The sequence below is a fragment of the Megalobrama amblycephala genome, linkage group LG13 (genome assembly GCF_018812025.1).
Source record: "Megalobrama amblycephala isolate DHTTF-2021 linkage group LG13, ASM1881202v1, whole genome shotgun sequence".
NCBI classification, from domain to species: domain Eukaryota; kingdom Metazoa; phylum Chordata; class Actinopteri; order Cypriniformes; family Xenocyprididae; genus Megalobrama; species Megalobrama amblycephala.
In genome coordinates, this window is record NC_063056.1 from 33,484,632 (window position 1) to 33,507,668 (window position 23,037).

General features: G+C 35.6%; 2 protein-coding genes across 2 annotated transcripts in view; one reads left to right on the forward strand and one right to left on the reverse strand.

Moving 5' to 3' along the window:
- The window catches only part of atp2c1 (ATPase secretory pathway Ca2+ transporting 1), a 38,558-nt gene extending 23,098 nt beyond the window's left edge, over positions 1–15,460 (forward strand). Inside the window, exons 13-27 of the mRNA XM_048154158.1 lie at positions 2,179–2,276; positions 3,668–3,763; positions 3,852–3,941; positions 4,750–4,854; positions 6,001–6,157; positions 7,374–7,544; positions 8,878–8,975; positions 9,426–9,476; positions 9,562–9,728; positions 9,854–9,922; positions 11,010–11,126; positions 11,247–11,394; positions 11,896–11,991; positions 12,227–12,368; positions 13,778–15,460. Of these exons, the coding sequence (XP_048010115.1) occupies positions 2,179–2,276; positions 3,668–3,763; positions 3,852–3,941; positions 4,750–4,854; positions 6,001–6,157; positions 7,374–7,544; positions 8,878–8,975; positions 9,426–9,476; positions 9,562–9,728; positions 9,854–9,922; positions 11,010–11,126; positions 11,247–11,394; positions 11,896–11,991; positions 12,227–12,368; positions 13,778–13,899 (1,727 nt within the window). The 3' untranslated portion in view covers positions 13,900–15,460. The remainder of the gene's footprint in view (positions 1–2,178; positions 2,277–3,667; positions 3,764–3,851; positions 3,942–4,749; positions 4,855–6,000; positions 6,158–7,373; positions 7,545–8,877; positions 8,976–9,425; positions 9,477–9,561; positions 9,729–9,853; positions 9,923–11,009; positions 11,127–11,246; positions 11,395–11,895; positions 11,992–12,226; positions 12,369–13,777) is intronic.
- A 66-nt stretch (positions 15,461–15,526) lies between these two features.
- On the reverse strand, positions 15,527–21,922 carry aste1a (asteroid homolog 1a). The gene is made up of 5 exons (XM_048154159.1): positions 21,787–21,922; positions 20,095–21,425; positions 19,788–20,001; positions 19,371–19,527; positions 15,527–16,600 (listed from the first exon to the last, which is right to left on the reverse strand). The coding sequence occupies exons 2-5, from the start codon at positions 21,373–21,375 to the stop codon at positions 16,195–16,197; spliced, it is 2,058 nt and encodes a 685-aa protein (XP_048010116.1). The 5' UTR covers positions 21,376–21,425; positions 21,787–21,922; the 3' UTR covers positions 15,527–16,194.
- Between the last annotated feature and the right edge of the window lie 1,115 nt (positions 21,923–23,037).

The following is a 23,037-nucleotide window of genomic DNA, read 5'->3' on the forward strand; positions in this document are numbered from 1 at the left end:
AGACGCGTGAGCTTGTCAAGCACACATCCCTTTTTTTACAGACGACATTGCTGAACAGTTTGTAGTTTGGTTGGATATGTCAAAAGCGACGAAGGTAAACAAGAAACAATTACTTAGGTTAACTGACGGTAAAGATAGAGAACTGCATGCTCTTGATTGCTGATCGTTCACTCAGCACACTTGCGTCATTTGAATTAAAACTAAATCGTATGTGCAATTAAAAACATGTTAAATCATTTATTTATTTATTATTATTTATAATATTTAATTTAATATTATTATTTATTTAAATAATTTAACTGTTAAATAATTTATGTATAACGAGTGGTTCCCTACATTATTACAGGAAGGCAGTACAGTAATCACATGACGTTTTCAATAAGTTTTCTGTGCGCAAACATCTGAAATGCGCGCCCAGAAAGCTACCTCTCAGACAGCATGCGAATAGCTTATTAAATCGAGTTCTCTTTCATGTCTGCTTGTGCTTGAACAGACAAATTCACACAAAATTATGCCAGCATAGGCAAGTATCCTTGTGAAACAGTCGGTTATGTCTTAAGTAAACGTAAACAGTAGAGAAAGTAAACGTGTGTGTAACAGTATGTTGGATATGTGCAGCTCTTAAAGTGACAGCAGCCTAATATACAGTACCTACTGCTGTCTTTGTCTTCAATGTTAATCTCACAACAAAACACAAAGAGGAAATCACTCACTGCTCTTGATTGGTTGAGCCCTGCTGGAGCAGCTCTAAATATTCACTGTGCTATTAAATTAAAGATAAAATATGATAGAGCAATAATAGTGAAACAGTGAAAATAACAGTAGCTCCTACAATACATTTTAACAGACATAATTAGGCATGAACATAACTGAAGGAAATGTCTATTTGCTAAGCTAACTTTTTTGATTCTTATTCTTTTGGTTTCTCTTGCCAGTACTCTGAATTGGCAAGTACTAAAAATAAAAGTATCAGTATTGGTCTTGTTCTAGAAAAAGTGGTATCGGTGCATTCCTAGAATTTTTAGCAAAATGCCATTTGAATTTAATTAGCAGTGTTTCGCATGCTATCTGTGAAAGGTTATGAATGTTCACAAAACACTGATCAATTAAATAGACAGGCTGTAAATCTTTTGTATTCTATTGTCAAATGACCTCTCATCTAGTGTTCAGACAAATACCTTGTGTCAGGAAGTTCCTTCCTGTTGGAGAACAAAAAAATGACTTTGGTGGTTTCTCCCGTCTGTGGCCTTATATAATCATGAGACATATGAGAATCAGTCAGCCCACAGAGTCAAATGACCAGCCACAGTCACACTGAACATGCACTAATTTAATGCGGAGTAAACACATTAAATCAGACCCAAATGTTCTTGTGGGTGTCAGTAACATTTTAACATTTTTTTAGAAATGTTTATTGCTTTGTTTAGAACCATTTTCAACCATGCGATGAACTTAATGGCTCTTTACTAATTATGAAACAACACTTTTGACAAGTAGCACTTGAAGCTATGCTATATTGTGAGCATACAGTGGTCAGGACTAGGATTGTTTGGCACAGCGTGCAGTGGAATTTATCTCTAGAACTATATTTGAATGAAGGTGTAGGCTGAACTAAACAGAGATGGTAAAATAGGAATACATAGGGGTTTAAGGGTTACTTCTGTCATTAATTACTCACCCTCATGTCATTCCACACCCGTAAGACCTTTGTTCATCTTCGGATATTTTTGATGGTCAAGTTGTTGTTGTTTTTTTTTTTTTTTTTTTTTTTTTATAGAAAGCAACGTAATTACCACATTCAAGGTCCAGAAAAGTAGTAAAGACATTGTTATAATAGTCAACATTTTTCTTTTTTATAAAACAAAGAAATGTAATTTATTTATATAAATAAAAGTTATACAATTTTTCAATTCAAATATTATTAGATGAGCCATTTCCCATTTGTAAAGCTGTTACCACTTGAGGCCACACATTTACATTTTACCATAGGGGTGTTGTCACTCCACAAATATGTTGTTTGTCTTAATATGTGATAACATCATTGCGTGGGTGTCTTGGACAGTATTTTTCAATCTTTTTTTAATACTGGATCTCATTTTCTCTTGCACAGATTTTTAATGGAATTTAGAATATCTTTGTTGTGTGTATTAAACTGAGAAACCTCCCTCTCATCTCCAGGCTGCTGTAATGTGATCTGCTCAGATAAGACCGGCACTCTCACTAAAAATGAGATGACAGTCACTCACCTGTTCACATCTGATGGACAGCATGCTGAGGTAAGGGCCCTAAAAATTTTTTAGGAGGGTAAAATTACACTACATGACCAAAGTATGTGGACAACCAAACACTAAAGTCCTATGTGCTTGTTTAGCACTTAATTTAAACATTTTTGTCATTAATAGGTAGTTAGTCCTTCCTCACAGCTCCCATTTTAGGAAGATTTGCAACCATAGATTGGAATCTGAATAAAGAGATTTGCTGTCATTCAGACTCAAGAGCATCGTGTCAAACACTGTTGCTGGCTGGCTACACAAGGATATGTTTAGTTTGAAAGAATGATATGTGAAAGTCTTGAGAACAGTACTTAATTTGTATTTACACTACACTTCAAAAGTTTGCGGTCAGTTTTTTAATGAAATTAATACTTTTCATCAGCAAGCACGCATTAAATTCATCAAAAGTGACAGTAAATACATTTGTAATATTACAAAAGATTTCTGTTTCAAATAAATGCTTTGCTTATGAGCTTTCAATGAATGGAATTTATTAGTTTCCACAAAAATGTTAAGCAGCAATGTTTTCAACATTGATAATAATAAAAAAATCTTTCTTGAGCACTAAATCATCATATCAGAATGCTTTCTTAAGGATCATGTGATACTGGAGAAATGGCTGCTGAAAATTCAGCTTTGCTATCACAGGAATAAGTTACAATTTAAAATATATTTAAAAAAAAATGTATTATTGTGCCTTGCTCTGTCGGGTCTCATTTGTTCTGAAGCCATCACCATATTAGAAATGCGCAATCTTAAGTGATAATAGCTGCGGTGTTTCATCAGCCCAATGAATCTGAAGAGAAGCCTCTGGTTTTCTCTCCCAGGAACAGAAGCAGCATCTGATGCCCGATGGCATCGGTGCAGAGTCCTGAATTCATTGCCGTGCCATCGGCGTGCTCTAATAAATCTTCAAAGCAGTCGGCTGAGGAGTAGATTGAGTCTCTCACTTTTTAAACTTACTAGGTCGCTTCTCCCAGGTCTATTACATCATGCTTTTTTATTTCCCATCCCTCTGGGCTTCAAACAGAGCACTGTCAAAAGACTGCTAAAAGTCATCTAGCGTCTTTGTTCGAGCCTTGTGTGGCAGTGCATTTGTGTGTTTGTTAAAGTTAGAAATCTTTCCTCAAAATATAATAACTTCCTTGGAAAGAATGTTTCATGATTCCTTCAAATTTCTTTTAAAAATAAAGTTGCTCACATAAAGTTGCTCGTCGGGTACAACAATAAAGTTGCTCATATCTCTAGAAATCTCTATTCGACATAGCCTGTCCTACATTTTTTTCCCCCGTTTCAGTTATAAATGCCATACTTTTTAAGTTAAAAATGGGTTGTGAATGCCGTTTCATGTTGACTTTAACGTCTTTAACGACCCGATTTGGTATCTTTTACAGGTCACCGGTGTCGGGTACAACAATTCTGGCGAGGTATTGCTGGATGGAGAGGTGGTGCATGGTTTCTCTAACACCTCCATTAGCAAGATCGTGGAGGTGAGGTTGAGAAAAGAATATTATGAAAAGCAGAGCTGTTTGGATACTATAATGTGACATATTTAATTTGGTGTCTGAAATCCTGTAGGCTGGCTGTGTGTGTAATGATGCTATGATCAGGAGCAACAACCTAATGGGCCGCCCTACGGAAGGTGCCCTCATCGCCCTGGCTATGAAGGTACAGTATGTTGCGTTCTGCATGATATGCTGATAATTATTGTTCTTTTGTGATACCACATGCAACTCTATCATAACTAAATCCAAACAGTGTGGTTGGATTTGCCTGCTGGCTCTTCCCACCTGTTCAAACACGAGGCAGCAGCCTGTGGGGATAATGCCTGCGTGGTACTGTCTGTCACCTTGTGTCACCTTATTTTGGCAAAATCAGAGTGTTTGAATCGTTTTTTCTCGCTCATGCTAATTAAGATGAGCAGACACGCTTTCACACCCCATGGAACAGGTTACTGTGGCAACAGCATCTCCCTTGAGGGTCCCGGTTGTGTTAACGTCTGGTACATTAATAACATTGTTTTCACCACAGGGACGTTTACATGGGGTTTAAACAGAGAAATTGATGCAAATCCAAGGATAAAAAGAACTGGATTTTTACGTTTTCTGAAGAAAATGTGGGTGGTTCTTGTCTGCACAAAACTCATAGCCACAATGTTAGGGTGTTCAGGGTCAGGCCCTTAACTATAAGAATTGCCAGTGTGAAAGAGTTTCAGACTTCATTTTTTTTTATATGTTTGAACAGTGATTTGTTGAGGCACCCTTTCTTCAGTTTTCCACAAAAGACTTTGTCTCGCATGATCTGACCTTGTCTTTCTTTCAGTTTCTGATTTTGTATCTATCCATTGTGTTTTGTAAGAGTTTTTCATGGAACCAGAACTGATCAGTCTCTTTGAGATTAGATTGGATTTTCTATATCTTCCTTTAAGGATTCAAGTGAGCAGAGTATGTAACCACATTTTTTCTGTTGTTTATAGATGGGTTTGGAGGGGCTGCAGCAGGAGTTTGTGCGTTTGGAAGAGATCCCCTTCTCCTCAGAGCAGAAGTGGATGGCCGTCCGCGTCGTGCATCGCACCCAGCAGGTAAGCTGGGCCACATGGCAGAAAACACTTTATAAACTTGAAGGAGTTGATGGTGCTAAGTAACTGGAGCTGAAAATTACTTGGCAACATCACAATAGTGCACGTTAAATTCACATTCACTTTGGTGATCCCATTGATTTACTTGCACTAAAGGAACCCCCCCAAAATGTTATGTCTTAAAATGGGTGGACAGTGCCCAAATGTTTGTCCACTTGGCTGGCTTTTTATTATTACTCTCAGGCTCAGACTGAGCTCTCTCAAAGAGCTCTCTTGAAATCTTAAGAACCAATCTGAGTGGGCAGCTTCATGCAGTTTATGGAAGTCAGGGTACACAAGTGTTTATCATTCCACTGGGAAATAAAAGTGTGTTTAGGTACCAGGCTGCTGCATAAGAAGAACTATTTGTTAGGTTCACTGCTTTGTTTTCTGTGTTATGTCTTTGAAATAATCAGTACCAAAGACTTTTTATTACACAAAGATTATGCACTCGCCATAAAAAATAAGTCCCGTCTTCTATATAAAAGAGCCAGTTGCCGAATGGTGAAGTCATTGCATCACTGCAGCTGCCGTTAGATGCTTCGATTGCTATTCTGAGACTCACACTTAGGACTGTACATGTGCATTGGTTGTCCATTTCAGCGTAAGAAACAACATTTTTGAGTTGTGGTCAGATTTCATTGGTGATTTAAATATGAAACTTAATCATAAGCTTGGCGAACAGCTTTGGAAAATTTGATTGGAGCTGTACTTGCATGAATTAAATAGCTGCCCGAGAGGCATTTAAAAGATGGCCGGCAAGTGAAATGGCTTGCCTTAAAGGGACTTGTTGACTTTGACATAAATTCTGATCTTCAAGCAATCATTTTATCTGTTTTGTGTGTACGACCGTTCTCAAAGACTCATGTAATCATTTAAATGAGCTACAGTTTTATTGCATGTTGGTCTGTTAATGTGGTGACATTGATTCTGATTTACCTACCCCTTAAATGTCATGTTAAAAAATGGTCACTTTACATATAAATTACACTGCCTTTTCTTTTCTAACTGGGCAGTACTTGGTCAGAATAAGCTGCAAAGTTATTCTGTAGTCAAAAGTTTGGTTATGCGAGACTAACTGTCTTTCTTTATATCTGATTTAAATGACAGGATAAGCCTGCCATGTTCTTTGTGAAGGGTGCCTATGAGCAGATCATCCGCTTCTGTACTTCTTACAACAGTAAAGGCGTCACTCTGCCTCTGACCCATCAGCAGAGAGAACTCTACCAGCAGCAGAAGAGCTACATGGGTACTGCGGGTCTCAGAGGTACAGCACTTACAGTAGTACCGTTTGAATGTTTGGGGTCAGTAAGGGTTATTTGGGGTAATAAAAAAAAAAAAAAAAAAAAACATTTATTCTTTAAGGATGCATTAAAATTGATCAAAAGTGACAGTAAAGACTTAAACTGGTACAAAAATGTAATGAAATGCTGATATTTTGAACTTGTTTTCTACATTGATAATAATATAAAAATGAAGACTGGAGAAATGACTGCTGAAAATCCAGCTTTTTAATAATAATTACATACAAATTATACAATATTAATAATACTTGTATTTTTAAAATAATTCTGATTATTTATTCTTTTATATTTTAACTTCTATTTCTCCATTTAAAAATAAGTGTCGTACTTACTGTTCCAATGGGATGCTTCTCCATCCCTGGATTTCAAAATTGTGTCCTTCCTTATTGTTCTCAATATTATGCATTTTATGCCACCCTGCTGTATTATTATTAGCTGACTAGCTATCAACTGATTCAGTGGTTGGGGGTGGCATTATGGGCTGACATAACACAATAACACAAAGGCTAGCAATAGCAAGCTAGCTTTGAAAGCATTAGATTCCACCCTCCCACAGAAGTATATTGTTTAATATTTATACCACTTCTATTATTGATTGCTATAAGGATGTGAAGGGAGTTTCAACCAGGATAACAAAAAGTGTTTAGGAAAACCTTAAAGTGTTACCTCTGTCAGTACTTAAGAATGTGGCTTAAACTTTGCTGAAAGTTATTACTAGCTTCTTTATGTAAAGCTCGGATGTCCTACTTTTTATGAATTGTTTGACTCTTCAGTCACGGCTTATATGATTGTTAATAGCATTTCTGAAAAGTTCTATACATAAAGCTCAGCTCATCTGGTTTCCCAAACTGTGGCTTAACGTCAGACGGCTTTCCTGCCATGATCAAATCACACATAACTTTGAAATGACACACAAATGTTCTTTGTGTCAGCTCTAATGGTGCCACCCTAGTTGCACCCTGGCAAGGCTTTCCCAGCTTACAGCTGGCCTGCTTGTCATTTGGCTTGTTTTGATAAGATTAAGTTGTCTCAGAGGACGCAGAAGAAGTGCTTTCACATATTGACATTCCTCTCTATTAGCTTCCTTTAATTAAAGACATTTCATGGAGGACACAGTAATAATATTGAGATCAATCAGGTTTTGGCAGCAGCTGATGTTCTTCATCTGTCCTCTGGCAGTGCTGGCATTTGCTTCTGGATCTGAGATGGGCGCTCTTACCTTCCTGGGGCTGGTGGGCATCATCGACCCTCCTAGACCAGGAGTGAAAGAGGCCGTGGCGACGCTCATCGGCTCTGGAGTGGCGGTGAAGATGATCACTGGGGATTCTCAAGAGACTGCAGTGTCAATTGGTATGACATTCAATCATGTTATTCCTTTTCTGTCTCAGCGGTGTGTCTCTCCATCTTCAACAATTGATATAATTTCTAAACGTTTCCAGCACTTGCACATCTCATCTTTTAGGGCTGGAAAATATAGCTACCAAATTAGATCATTTTCAGCTTTTTGACAATATGTGATAATAATTCAACAATAAACATTAAATTGATTATTAATAAATGTTCACCTTTTGATTATTGTTGCCTCTAGTAAATATATATATAATATTTTGCTAGCAAATCAAATAATAAATTTTGCAGCATCAGCAAAGCCGTGAATATTCAATATGACACCCTCAGTGCTTCCCACAGGTTTGAAATATACTTGCGGTGGTAGCTGGGCGAAAAATCCTTCTATTACTTCTATTATGTGACAAACAAATAATGTGTGATTTTTAACAGTATTTTTATTTATTGAAATTTTAATTACATTGGATATTACATTTAATTACATACATTACTATGCATTGTGCATTATTATGCATTGTAAATTATGCATAATTACAGCATTTAAATGGTTCACCTTTTCCTGGTTCATGTTCTCCTTGCTGTCATATAGTGTCTCTCTCAGTGAATGGCACACAGAGTTTACTCATAAAATTTATAAAATGAATAATATATGTCAAATAATGTTCTTAAGTCTTTTCTTCCTGTGGGGGAGACTACAGTAATTTACTATGAATTAAATGGAATTCAAATTAAATACAATTTATTGTGTAACCAAAATACCAATAATGCCCAAAAGAAAAAGAAAAAAGCGTGTGACTTTTAATTATAATCAAGCCTGAAATACACCGGGACTCTTATTTTGAAATGGCTGTACTATTGCAGGCCGATCTTACAATCGTCTAAAACATTTTATATAAAGGCCATAAAGTAGACATTGTAATAATTCATCAACTTGTGTTCATTAGCAATCGCTTGGCATAAATCTGCGCTTTTCATTGATTGAGAATCACTTTGAAGCAGTCTGAAGCGCTGTTGCACGAGCTTGTAGAACGTGCAACAGCGCCGCCTTGTGACTTGTGTAGGAATGACGTGTGGGAATGTCAGCGGGAGTAAACAGTTCTGACGCACACATAACGAGCAGGTACGAAACGACTAGTTAATCGATCGCGGATGGTTTCATTATCTTGCGCGGATATAAAAGTATAAGAGGATAAAAATAATAAAAGCAAAAATGTGTCTCCAATATACTTGGGCGGCCGTTATTATATGTGGGCGGCCCGCCCAAGTAAAGTCTATGTGTGGGAAGCACTGACACCCTACTCGCATACATTTATTCTATTGCCTTTCTCCACCACAGCAAGTCGACTGGGTCTCTATACCAAAGGTTCTCAATCTCTGTCTGGAGATGAAGTCGACCAGATGGACATCCAGAATCTCTCTCAGATAGTGTCCAGGGTATGAACACGCCTTCATACACTCTAAGCTTCTTCTTAGCACTACGATCCAAAAGACCCACAGCTGAGTTTTGGACAGGTTTCAAAACCACATGAACGGTCTTGAAAATTGTTCATTGGCTGATACAAATGAGAAGTGCCGAACAATTACAAGAATAAGGGCTGGTTCACACAATTCCATTCCACTGCGCTACTTTTACATTGTTTTTCAGTGTAAACAAGTGCTAGACAAATGTCTTTAACCGTTGTGTTCATGTCTCACATCTTTTGCAGCATGTCGTGGCATTCTAAAAACATGGTGCTCAAGTTAAAAGTTAAACTTTCTAGACCTTGGGCTTTTTTCGATCCACTTACATGCTATCTCGCATTTTTAACAGCGTTTTCCTGTCATGTTCTGTGTGAACAGGTCCCAAGATGTGCCATGAAATTGATTTGTAACTTCTCTCCACAGATAGTGGTATTCTATAGAGCCAGCCCTAGACACAAGTTAAAGATAGTTAAGGTGAGTGCACAGAGCAGATTGTTTGTGATCGTGATTCGCATATGGCCATATATATTTTTTTTTAATGTTTTTTTTCTGGCTTCAGTCCTTACAGAACATCGGTGCAGTTGTCGCTATGACAGGAGACGGTGTTAATGACGCGGTGGCTCTGAAGGCAGCAGACATCGGTGTGGCTATGGGTAAGACCGGCACTGATGTCTGCAAAGAGGCAGCAGACATGATCCTCGTAGACGACGACTTTCAAACTATCTTGTGAGCATATGGTTTCTTGTTCTTTTTGTTCTTTTTTTTTTTTGGCTTTATCAAACTTGTGCGGATCGCTGATATGACGTCTGATGTGTTTACACATGTCCTCAAGCCTTTGTTTCTCACTCTAGGTCTGCCATTGAAGAAGGAAAAGGGATTTACAACAACATTAAGAACTTTGTGCGCTTTCAGCTGAGCACGTGAGTTGGCATGGTTTCATATCAGAAATTAATTTTTTTTTTTTTTTTTTTTTTTTGCTTTTGTATGTGGTGTACGAGAAGCCAGATGGGTGTGCTGTTTTTAGTTGCTCTGCAGATTTAGTCTAAATATTGAAAAAAAAAAATTTTTTTGGTGACCTAGTGTCATTTGTTTTTGTTATATTGTATTGTTGTGATATATTTTTTTTTTTTTTTTTTTTTTTTTTTTTCTGGTGGATGCTCACGTATAGAGGCAGTGATGTTAGCATTCAGAATTAAAACAATCCCAAAGATTTAACAGTGTGATTTTGAAATATTTCAGGGTCCTCCTGTCACAAAAACCTCATTGTTTTAATTAATCTTAGGCTGTGTTTATTTGATCAAAAATACAGTAAAAAGGTTATATTGTGAAACATAATGTAAATTAAAATGTTTATATTTTAAAAAATGTAAATGTTTTCTATTGTGAAATATTTTAAAATGTAATTTATTCCTGTGATGGAAAAGCTGTATTTTCAGCATTATTACTCCAGTCTTCAGTGTCACATGAGCCTTCAGAAATCATTCTAATTCTAATATGCTGATTTGGTGCTCAAGAAATATTTATTATTATTATTATTATTATTATTAATGTTGAAAACACTTGTGCTGCTTATAAAGCTATAGAAATAGAAAGTTCAAAAGAACAATACTTATATTACTTATATATGACTATATAAACATTTAAATGTGTATATTATATATTATTATATACTTTTTATATTTAAATTTAACTTTAATAATTTAACTTTTATTGCTTTTCAATAATATTTTTGGTACGTGTTTGTGTGTATATATATATATATATATATATATATATATATATATATATATATATATATATATTGATATATATATATATATATATATATATATATATATATATATATATATATATATATATATATATATATATATATATATATATATATATATATATATATATATATATATATATATATATATATATATATATATATATATATTGATATATAATATTTATGAATAAATGATAAAATAATCTCTAAATGTTTGTGCTCACTTTCATTAGGAGCATTGCTGCCCTCACCCTCATCTCCCTGGCAACGCTTATGAACTTCCCCAACCCTCTGAATGCCATGCAAATCCTCTGGATCAACATCATCATGGATGGGCCGCCAGCCCAGAGGTAATAAATTGATTACAAACAGATTTATCACCGGCATTGGTCAGGACAACAATAGTTTAGTGCATGACCATTGAACGTTGCTTATGTCAGAATAAGAATGAACTTTAATTCTTCTTCTAGTTTGGGAGTGGAACCTGTTGATCGGGACGTGATCAGGAAACCCCCGCGGAACGTCCGAGACAGCATCATCACACGCAGTCTTATGGTGAAAATTCTAGTGTCGTCCTTCATCATCGTTTGCGGCACACTGTTTGTGTTCTGGAGAGAGGTAGGCGATTATTCATTGCCTTCCTGAACATCATTTGTGTTCTGCTTTGTTTTTCATTTGTGTTCTATTTATATTCAAAACAGGGCATTAGGTAAATGACTAAACTATTTGTTAACACTGTGCCTTGTTAGAGGCATCATGCAATGCTGTTTATATATTAGCTTTGTGGTGTTTTTTTGCCTGTCTACTTGAGAATTAATATGGAGCCTTGGTACACAAGTGCCATTACCTTTCCTAGCCTCTAATTGGTTAGAAACACTTTAAACAAGAGCCGTAAAATGATTAAGTGTTGTTTTTCTCTGGGTAAAGTAGCATCGAAACAGTTTTGGAAAATGTAGTATGTAATGGAGTACATTTAAATTTAATGAAATAATTGTCTCCTGAAAGCTGTAGGAACGATGCTAAAAGCTTTTCAAGGAACCACAAAAGCATGTCCTAGATCCCCCTCCCACCACCACTTCCCTTTAGTCTAATACATTTTTTTTCTTTTTTTTTTTTCAGCTGCGGGACAATGAGATCACCCCACGTGACACCACCATGACGTTTACCTGTTTTGTGTTCTTCGATATGTTCAACGCTCTCAGTTCCCGATCACAGGTATAGGCATAATCAAAAATCAACAAAACGTACAAGCATGTGTCCTTTCTCATGGAATATATTAAGAATGTGGGGTGAGCAGAATCTTAAACACTGCCCCCTGCTGTAGGAATTATGAGTCATGTTGTTTAAAAAGTTCATAGTGGCAAAGTGCGTTTTCCTGTCTTTGATTAGTGTTTAAGGCCTGGATTTTATGCCACTGAATCATCAGAGGTCTCTCTTCACTGTTTTGCAGACACGGATGGTGCACGAGATGGGCTTATGCAGTAACAGGATGTTCTGCTATGCTGTGCTGGGCTCCATCATGGGCCAACTCCTGGTCATATACTTCCCTCCACTACAGAAGGTCTTTCAAACAGAGAGCCTCAGCATTTTCGGTATGCAAACAAAAATAAAAATGCAGGAAACCACAGTACACCACATTTTTCATATCACATACAGTGGAGTCCAGAAAAATATGCAGAAGAAAATTGATTCTGTGGTATTTCTAGTTCTCTAATAAATAAGTAAATATGTGACATTCATCATGCAAATTCCTTGTATAAACAGTCAGATGTTCAAGATTCTCATTGGAACATTCTTAAATCATCCTAGAGCAGTGTTCTTTTAATATTATTTATAGTTTTTATTAGCATTTTGAATTAACTTTCATTTTTATATTTTCACTCTTTATTTTAATTTTAGTTTAAAGGGTTAGTTCACCCAAAAATTACATTTCTGTCATTAATTACTCATCATGTCATCACCCTCATGTCATTCCAAACCCGAAAGACCTTCGTTCATCTTCAGAACGCAAATTAAGATATTTTTGATGAAATCCGAGAGGTTTCCGAATCACCCATAGGCAGCAACGTCATTGTACCTTTCAAGGCCCAGAAAGGTACTGGCCAATAATAATGACAGGGAAGAGATGAAATTGTTGAATAAAGTAATTATTTTTGTTTTGTTTTTGCGCACAAAAAAATATTCTCGCCACTTCATAACATTAAGGTTGAACCACTGCAGTCGCGTGGACAATGTCTTTACTACCTTTCTGGGCCTTCAAAGATGTAATGACATTGCTGCCTATGTGTAGTTCAAATACCTCTTGGATTTCATTAAAATATCTTAATTTGTGTTCCAAAGATGAATGAAAGTCTTATGGGTTTGGAACGGCATGAGGGTGAGTAATTAATGACAGAAGTTTAATTTTTGGGTGAACTAACCCTTTAAGTTCTAGCCATTTTGTTATGTGATTGTCCATTTTTATTTATTTTTTAATTTGTAATCTTCATTTTTATTTCAGTTTTAGAAATTTTGGGTCTTTTATTACAGCTTATATTTTTATTTCAGTTAGTTTCCAGGGCAAAATTTCAAAATTTCATTTTTTTTTTTTTTATTGAATTTTTATGTGTTATTTAATTTCAGCTTTATTTTAATTAACGAGTTTATATAGTTATGGTTTTAGTTTTAGTTAAATAACTAACCCCGTCCAAGAGAACATGATTATCATGTTTTACATAAACTTGTGGATTTTTGAATGCAAAAAGCAAATCATTTAATACCAAAAATTAATTCTAAAAATGTTCTTTTTCATATTTTAAATTTGTTCAGCTAATAAAGTAAACAAATTCTTAATTCTTTATTAAATTAAACAAAAAAAATTATTGGTTTATCATGTAATTAATTTAAACAAAACATGTGCATTTCATTGTTGATTTAGTTGAGCACCTGCACTTATTGTGTTTAGGGTGTGCGTGCTTCACGTGATTTGTTCACTGATATATGCGCTGTCCTCTCCGTGCAGATCTGCTGTTCCTGCTGGGCCTCACGTCCTCTGTCTGTGTGGTATCGGAAGTTATAAAGAAATTAGAGCGACTCAGAGGCAGAGAAAAAATGGCAGACACTGACGATTTCCATGACGTATGACACACATTGTGTCCTGTGCAGGAGATGGTGGGCGGGGCTGGGGCGTGTGGTTTAGAATGTGGCTTGGACCGGTCTCATACCGTACGAAACAATCCAGTGTGATCAGTCGGGTCTGACCTGTATGTGCAGTTCCTTTTTTTTTTACGGTCAAGACCAGGAGCTGATTGTGGAGCTATGAACTGGTCCTGGCTGAAATGTCGCCTCTTGCCCGTGGAGATGCTTTGGTGTGCTGCTTTATGACTGTACTACTTCCCATAGCATCTGGAAGAACTTTATTTATGAGATACTGTATCTGTCCATACAGTGGCTGTCTTGATTTCATGATTTAAGGGATGTATTCTGATGATTTTTTTTTTATTATTATTATTATTATTATTAAAAGGATTTTGTGTCTTCTGTTTAAACATTTCTGGTTAGAGGTTTGTGGAACAATATGGATAATGCCTTTCTGCATTCCAGATTCCAAATTATGCTTGAATAATCATTTATTTTGCATTGCAAAATGCTGTAAGCTTTTGTCCTCTTAAACCATGAGCGTTCCGGTGTTTGGTGGAACGGACCACTTAAAATCTCATGTTTTGGGTCCCGATGAGACTTGAGGTGTGAATTAATACGTACGTGATGTGCTAAACCATCACATCGTTTACTTTAAAAAAAAAAATTGAACATTTTTCTTTGATGCCATATTCATTTTGTAACTGAAGATTATATAAGATACAGGATCCCACAATATGATGGCATTACGAGATTACAGGGTCCCACCTTATGATGACCTTCAAGGTACATGCACTAGTAGTTCTATGCCCTTATATTAGACTGATGGTTAATACAACTGGCTTGTACAAGTACTTATCAGTTCCTCTGTATTTACATAATATCAGTACGATATTATTACTTTCCTTATGTTAATACACTGGTATCAGGGCCATCTGAAGTAAGATTTTGCCTTTTTTTTTTTTTTTTTTTTTTTTTTTTACCTTACTTTGGCTTTTATCTGTAGTGTTATTTATTTTCTCACCAGCTTGGTGCTTGGTTAGGTGAATGCTTAGTATTTTAAGGTTTAATGATGTAGTTGGTTAAATGGATGCTCATGTTGGGTGTACAGAAATGTTTGACTAAAGTTTGACTGACACTAACCCCCTCCCCGCCCCCACCCCAAGCCGAAAAACCTCAGTGCAGCCCACCAGCATAGTCTTATTTCCATCTGCCAACACTGTATCTTGTTACTGTGGTACAGGTAAAGATGATACTCTTGAGTTTTTACAGTATGTGATCATATTTCTCCTCTGTATTGCAGATAGTGGTTGTTTATGGCCACATTGTGCAATTCTTTTTCTGCCCGTTCTGTTTTCTAGCATCTCTCTTGCTTTGAAAACAAACAATGTAATACACTGATATTGAACAGTATGAACATTTTAAATGAAGGGTGATAGGTAAAAAGTTTTTTTTTCTATATTTGAGATTGTATTTATTTTATTGTGGTTTGCACAGCTGAAACCAGTAATCTGTTGTGGTCATTTCAGAACACAATTGTACAATAAAATTTTTTACAAATTAAAAATCTGGATTTAATCTGATTATTTAACTATACCTTATGTAAAGGAATGAAATGCATGCACTACATGAATTATTTCAAGTCAAGTCCATTTTTATTTGTTCAGCGCTTTTCACAATGCACATCGTTTCAAAGCAACTTTACAAAAATTCATGATGATAATGTTTATAGTACTTTAATGCACAGTTGTCCACATGTTGCAGTTTAGAGCTGGACAATAAGATAGTTTACATATGATATACAGGCAGTCAATTAGTTGACATTTACTCTATATCATTTTATGTGAGTGTACTGTATGTTACTGAATATACTTCAAGTAATTGTAAGTTAAAATATTATGTAGTAATATAGAAATCTGTAAAATTATTTACACACCAAAGAAAGATTAAAATAGAAAATTAATACTTCAATTAAAAACTTCCATGTTATGTTTGTAAATATGTTCATTGAAATACTCAATGAACATCATAGAACACAACCATAGTCCAGTTATTGAAAAAACATAAGACCTTCTTGATACCAATATTCAACAGCTTAATACAAATATCTCATAATGATTTTTTGTTTAAATCAAGCAAAGTCATGCAGTAAATGATATAACAATATAACAAAAACGGTATTGTGCATGACGTGATTCTGATATCATACAGTGGATCATTTTAACATTCATTCTGATGCAATGCCTTTCCCTATTTCCATCGTAAGTACATTCCTGCAAACTGATGATTTTTTGTTTGTTTTTACAAGTCAAAGCATCTCCTGTCATATTTCTTGGAGGGATTATAAGCATTGCGAGCTTTAGCCTTGTGTCTGGTACGGATGGCCATACTGTTCCTTTTGTTCCAATCAGGATCATCATCGTCATTGTCATCGATATCCTCATTCATCAGATGTTCAAACCAACTGCTCAAGTCATCTATAGACTGATTCTGGCCTTTGTAGCCACTCTGTGTTTTCCCAGCATCTCTGCGCTCAAGCCCAGTTTTCATTTTCTTGATGAAGTCTTCACCCACTAAGCTCACAATTGCATCCTTCAGCTGTTTGAAGAGCTGTTCAGCGCTTGAGCCCCTCATCAGCAGAGACTCCAGAGCGATGCCTCTCCTGAGCTCTCGAACAACCTCGTGCACCAGTGTTCCACTGTACAAACTAAACAACACAAAAACACACTTAGTATTCATGTGCACTTCTAAGATGTATATATATATATATATATATATATATATATATATATATATATATATATATATATATATATATATATATATATATATATATATATATATATATATATATATATAAATACAACCCTCACAACAACCCACGGTGTGACATATCACACGTGTCATTATGTATTTAACAAAAACTACGCCCAAACAGAAAAGCTATGGGTGACAAACTAAGGACCACCTTATGATCGTTATCTGTATGATTTCATCAGTCTCTCACATTATTCAGGAGGAATTTAGGCCCATTCTTCTTTACAATGTTGCTCCAATTTACCACAGCATTTCAGTCGGGATGAGATCTGGACTTGACTGGGCCATTGCAATACCTTGATTCTTTTTTTTTTTTTTTTTTTTTTTGTAGATTTTCTGGTGATCTTCAGAACATTGTCTAGTTGCATGACCCAATTTTGACCAAGCTTTAGCTGTCAGACAGATTGACATTTGACTCAACAATACTTTGTTATACAGAGGAGTTCATGGTCGACTCAATGACTGTGAGATGCCCAGGGTCTGTGGCTACAAAACAAGCCCAAAATCATCACCCCTCCACCAGCGTTCTTGACTTTTGTTGCGAGGTGTTTGTTCTGACATGCTGGGTTTAGTTTTCACCAAACTTGCCACTGTGCATTATGGCCAAACATCTCCACTTTGGTCTTATCTGTTCCAGAAGTCTAGTGGTTTGTTCAGTAGTTTGCAAACCTAAGCTGTGCTGCCATGTTTTTTTTAGAGAGAAGAGGCTTTCTCCTGGCAACCCTTCCAAACATGCCACATTTGTCCTGTTTTTTCTAATTGCGTTGTTATAAACTTTATCATTTAACATGTGAACTGAGGCCTGTAGAGTCTCAGACAGAGTTCTTGCGTGTTTCGTGATTTTTCTGAGCATTACACAGCCTGATGTTGGGGTGAATTTGCTGGGACATCCACTCCTGGGAAGATTGGTGTCTGATTTGAATGTCTTCCACTTGTGAATAATCTTCCTCACTGTAGAATAATGGACTTCAAATTGTTTGGAAATGGCTGTATAACCCTTCCCAGATAGAAGGCAGCTACACATGCTTCTCTAAGATCATTGTTGATGTCTTTCCTCCTTGACTTTGTGTTAACGCACAACTGAAGACTCCAGACCAGCAAAGTGCCAGAACTTCACACTTACTGATGATCAATTAAGCAAAAGTATTTGATTAGCAGTGCCTGACTGCTACTTACCCGCTTAATTCCTAAGGAAACGATAAAGCTGCACTCTAAAAAAATGCTGGGTTAAAAACAACCCAAGTTGGGTTGAAAATGGACAAACCCAGCAATTGGGTTGTTTTAACCCAGCGGTTGGGTTAAATGTTTGCCCAACCTGCTGGGTAGTTTTATTTAAACCAACTATTGTTTAAAAATTGCTATATGGCTGGCTTAAAATGAACCCAAAATAGTTGGGAAATTAAAAACCAGATGCAATTAGAGGCAACAATAATAGACAAAAGGTGAATGTTTATTAATAAGCTTTAATATTTTATTAATATAAATTTAATAGCTTATTAATATAAATTTATTAATTAGCAATTTAATAAATGTTTATTGTTTAATAATTATTCATTGAACATTAATAAATGTTCATTTCCAACATACTTTGGGTTAATTTTAATTAAGCAATACAGTAATTTTTAAACAATAGTTGAGTTAAATAAAACTAACCAGCAGGTTGGGCAAATATTTAACCCTACCGCTGGGTTAAAACAACCCAATTGCTGGGTTTGTCCATTTTCAACCCAACTTGGGTTGTTTTTAACCCAGCATTTTTTAGAGTGTGTACTTAGTTTTTCACCCATTGCTTTTCCATTTTGGCCTAGTTTTTGTTAAATAAATAATGACACAGTGTTATATGTCATGTGTTATTATTTTATTTTCCCAATTTTAAGACTTGCCAAGAACCAATGATTTAAAAAAATAAATAAATAAATAAAAAATTATGATGTCCTGATATGGAAAACCATGGAATTTAATGGGGTGTCCTAAAAACACCCCTGGCAAAGTGTGGTTTTGGACGTTATCAGCATAAATCCTTAGCATTTTTTGGTGCAAATACATTAAAGTAACTTGACATTATCATTGAAGACAAGCAATAATAATTTTCATTTTGATTACATAATAGTGGCAATATATACATGTCAAAGTCAGACATGCCCCTTTGCCAGCTGTGATGCCTGGTTACTGTTTTAAACTTGGCCCAGGTTTGCAAAAGATTTTTGGGTCAGCACACCGTAATAGCTTCAACATGATATGATAGAGTGTATATATATATATACCCTCTAAAAGTTTGGAAACGCCCTAGAAAAGTGGTGTTTTGGACAATGTGAGCATGAATCCTTTTATATATATATATATATATATATATACACATATATACATATACATATACATACTGTATATATATATATATATATATATATATATATATATATATATGTGTGATAATTTTGCACTGATAAGGGACAACATAAACTACAAAAACATATATATATATATATATATATATTATTATTATTATTATTCTATTATTATTATTATTATTATTATTATTAGCACAGGCTGGAGAAAGGAACTGAAATGGCAATCAAAAACCAGGGGTTTGTAACAATAAGGATGAAAAGGACAATTATTATCAAAAAAGTATGGTTTATAAGTAATAAAGGGTGTTGTACCGTGCACACTCTGGTTCAGATAGTGGAAGACACAGTAAACAATTGAGATTGAGACTCCACGTCAGGCACGACTGCCATTGGCTGTAAAGATGAGCTGCTTCCTCCTCCAAATAGATCTTTCTTCGACCCGTTTGTCGTTTGAGTCTGAACAGCATGTCTAAACCACCAAACAAAAACAAAAAACATGTATTGATAGTTTTTTCCCCAAAGTGTTATGCACTTGCTTAACACAGTTTTGACCAACTCCAAAACTCCAGCAATGTTTTGCCCATGCCATTTAGGTAGGCTAATCATTACACCATATTTCCCTTTTTTCATTCCAAAGGTGGCATACGTGCCTGAGGCTGCTTTGTTACTTTATTGCATGCTATGAAAACATCATCTGCTGTCAAGATAATAATAAATGATAGTCAATACCTCTTTCTGTTTTAGGTGTACTTCTGAGCTTTCCATAGACCATTCCCAGTAGCAGCCCCCAGAGATGCACTTGGCACGGCTGAGGTTGTGCGTTTACAAGCCAGTAACGTGTCGCCAACATTTGCAGCTGTAGAGCACCTGGGATCCCTCTTAACATTGTGGACGACACACCCAAAGTGTCAAGGAGCACCTGAAGACGCACGTCATGTGGTTCCTAGAAACATTAGGAAGACAAATACTGTAAAACAAACATTTGTTTCATTTCACTTCAAAACAGTGCCAAGACATCCTTAGCATCCTTCATTACCTTCCGTAATGTGTCCAGTTGAAGTTCTTCCATCACTCTGGTCTGTTTGGCTTCAACCTTCTGATGTCTTATCATTAAATCTTGTCTGCCGAATTCCTCAACATAGCGCTTGCTAATGGCTTGTTTATCTGCTGTCTGTTTTTCTCTCAACAACAATAACCCGTAAATCACCTGGCGTATGGGACGAGAGGTTTCACTGCTGCAAGGGAGTTCGAAATTCTCAACCTGGGACATCAAGAAAACCCTTTGGTGTAACAGTGCATCGATGATGGTGGAGCTCATCCTCCCCTCAAGTAGAGGCTCCAAGGTCCATTTAGGCAGAACTTGCAGAGGACCTGTCAAAGCTATCTGTGGGATCGCATTTGAGTTAAAGAACTGGGCAAGAGAACCAGAGATGAGCTTGTACTCTTCCATTCCATTCAAAAGTGCTTCTTGGACGATGGCCTTTTCTTTGGTGTCAATATATTTCAGCAAAACACTCATAGCTTCTTCTGGCCCTGGAAACTTGGATAACCAGTTAAGCAACCCATCAATACGGGTATTTTTCATGCCAGTTACCGAGTACTCCTCCCATTCCAGGCCCTTGATATTTGGCAACTTCACATAATCGTTGCCTGAGATGGAAGCGAAGAGTGGGAGAAGGTCAGCGTTCATTTTGATAGATTCACAGAAATGTCCCACTGTAAAGTATTTGACTTGGATGAATTTTTGGTTTGTCCTTCTGTCCACACTCACGTTTTCCCACTGGAAATGTGTGATTGGCAGGAATTCCGCTTTGAGGTTGAATATATAGAAGTCACTGTCGTTGGACAAAACTGGACAATTCCACTCTTTAGCCAAGGCAGCAATTTCCCAATCAGCCTCTTCAAGACACTGAACCAGTGGTACCTTGAGCTTATGAAGTAGCTGTCTGAACACCTTATTAACGAGCATAGGAAGCACTCTCCCTGTCTTCCCTATAGACAGGGCATAGGCCGCATTTATTTTCTGCTGTTTTCGTTTCATGATAGTGTCTAATTTTTTGTCGGTGTGGTCAGTCCCGCCATCAAGTACAACATAAGGGCGAATGTCACATGCTGCGAGGTTCTTAAAGAACTGTATGATCAGCTCCTCAAAAGCATCATAGTCTCCTCCATGCATCTGATCCAAATTGCAGTCAAAGTACAGCGAATAAAATAAGTTACATCCATCAATTATTAGTCGATTGTCTCTAAAAGCCCAGCTCCTTAAATAATTTCTGTTGCTACTTTCAATGTAGCTCTTCAGTCCTTGGACTCCCATGTTGAGAAATAGTTGTCAACAACTTTCAGTAATATTTTGCTTTTTGCTTGCTGTGAAAACATGAATAATTTTCTAATTATTGAGATTGTAATAGGTAGCCTAGCTATAATAAATTAATGTATAATTATAATTTATAAAATGCATACAAATAATATTTAATATCAAAGTATTAAAAATAATATTTAATATCAACGTATTCAAAATTAATACATACTCGACATAATTTGCATTAGCCTATATCAAAGTTTATATCGTAATGTTAACTGTTGCTTTAACAGTATAGTGCAAAATGTTACAAACATATCAACTTCATAATTCATCTGATATAAAATGTCAAATAGCGTTCGGAATATAAATTTAAAGTGTTATGTTTAAGTAGAAATAATATTAAAGTAATTGAAAACAACTTACCGAATGCTGAGAAATGAATGTGTGTGAGGCGTCTGTGCGCTTTATGTAGCCTATCCGAATACTTTGTAGATCTTCTTATATATAACAGTTGGGAAACCGAAACTTAACCATATGACGTTAAGAATTTCTAACAAAGCGAAACTTGGCAACAGCATCATCACCGTCACCATCATAACCACGAGACTGTTATGGATACTTCTAACATGTCAACATAGGCTATAAATATCTACAAAAACACTAAGACTTTTTTTTTACCAAACAAAACAGATCAGATTAGCCAATCTGTTGTGTGGTACAAACACTAGCTAAAGAGTCGTTTTTTGAAATGGGCTTAAACGTTTTGTATTTTATATATGTAGTAACATAAAATACATAGCCCAGATATTCATAGACCATGCTATTTTTTATTTTGTTACTGCATACAGCCCATAACTACAAAACATTTATTAAAAAAAATATCTCTCTAGCGAGTGTTTTTGTACATCAAAACAGCGATCGGCCAATCTGAAATGTTTAGTTGAATTCTAGTCAAGTCTATCTATCTATCTATCTATCTATCTATCTATCTATGGTACATTCTATCGTTCTATCTATCTATGGTTCTATCTATCTATCTATGGTTCTATCTATCTATCTATCTATCTATCTATCTATCTATCTATCTATCTATCTATCTATCTATCATTCTATGGTACATTCTATTGTTCTATCTATCATTCTATCTATCGTTCTATCTATCTGGTTCTATCTATCTATCTATCTATCTATCTATCTATCGTTCTATGGTACATTCTATTGTTCTATCTATCATTCTATCTATCGTTCTATCTATCTGGTTCTATCTATCTATCTATCTATCTATCTATCATTCTATGGTACATTCTATTGTTCTATCTATCATTCTATCTATCGTTCTATCTATCTGGTTCTATCTATCTATCTATCTATCTATCTATCATTCTATGGTACATTCTATTGTTCTATCTATCATTCTATCTATCGTTCTATCTATCTGGTTCTATCTATCTATCTATCTATCTATCTATCGTTCTATGGTACATTCTATTGTTCTATCTATCATTCTATCATTCTATCTATCATTCTATCTATCTATCTATCTATCTATGTATCTATGGTTCGTTCTATCGTTCTATCTATCCTTCTATCATTCTATCTATCTATCTATCTATCTATCTATCTATCTATGGTACATTCTATCGTTCTATCTATCTATGGTTCTATCTATCTATG

Bases quoted from the DNA above. Each gene is read 5' to 3' on its own strand.
- aste1a (XM_048154159.1), bottom strand. From the start codon at position 21,375: ATGGGAGTCCAAGGACTGAAGAGCTACATTGAAAGTAGCAACAGAAAT. The intron at 20,002-20,094 runs GTAATGAAGGAT...TAATGTTTCTAG, and splicing joins AACTGGACACATTACGGAAG to GAACCACATGACGTGCGTCT. The intron at 19,528-19,787 runs GTATTGACTATC...TTGGTGGTTTAG, and splicing joins TACACCTAAAACAGAAAGAG to ACATGCTGTTCAGACTCAAA.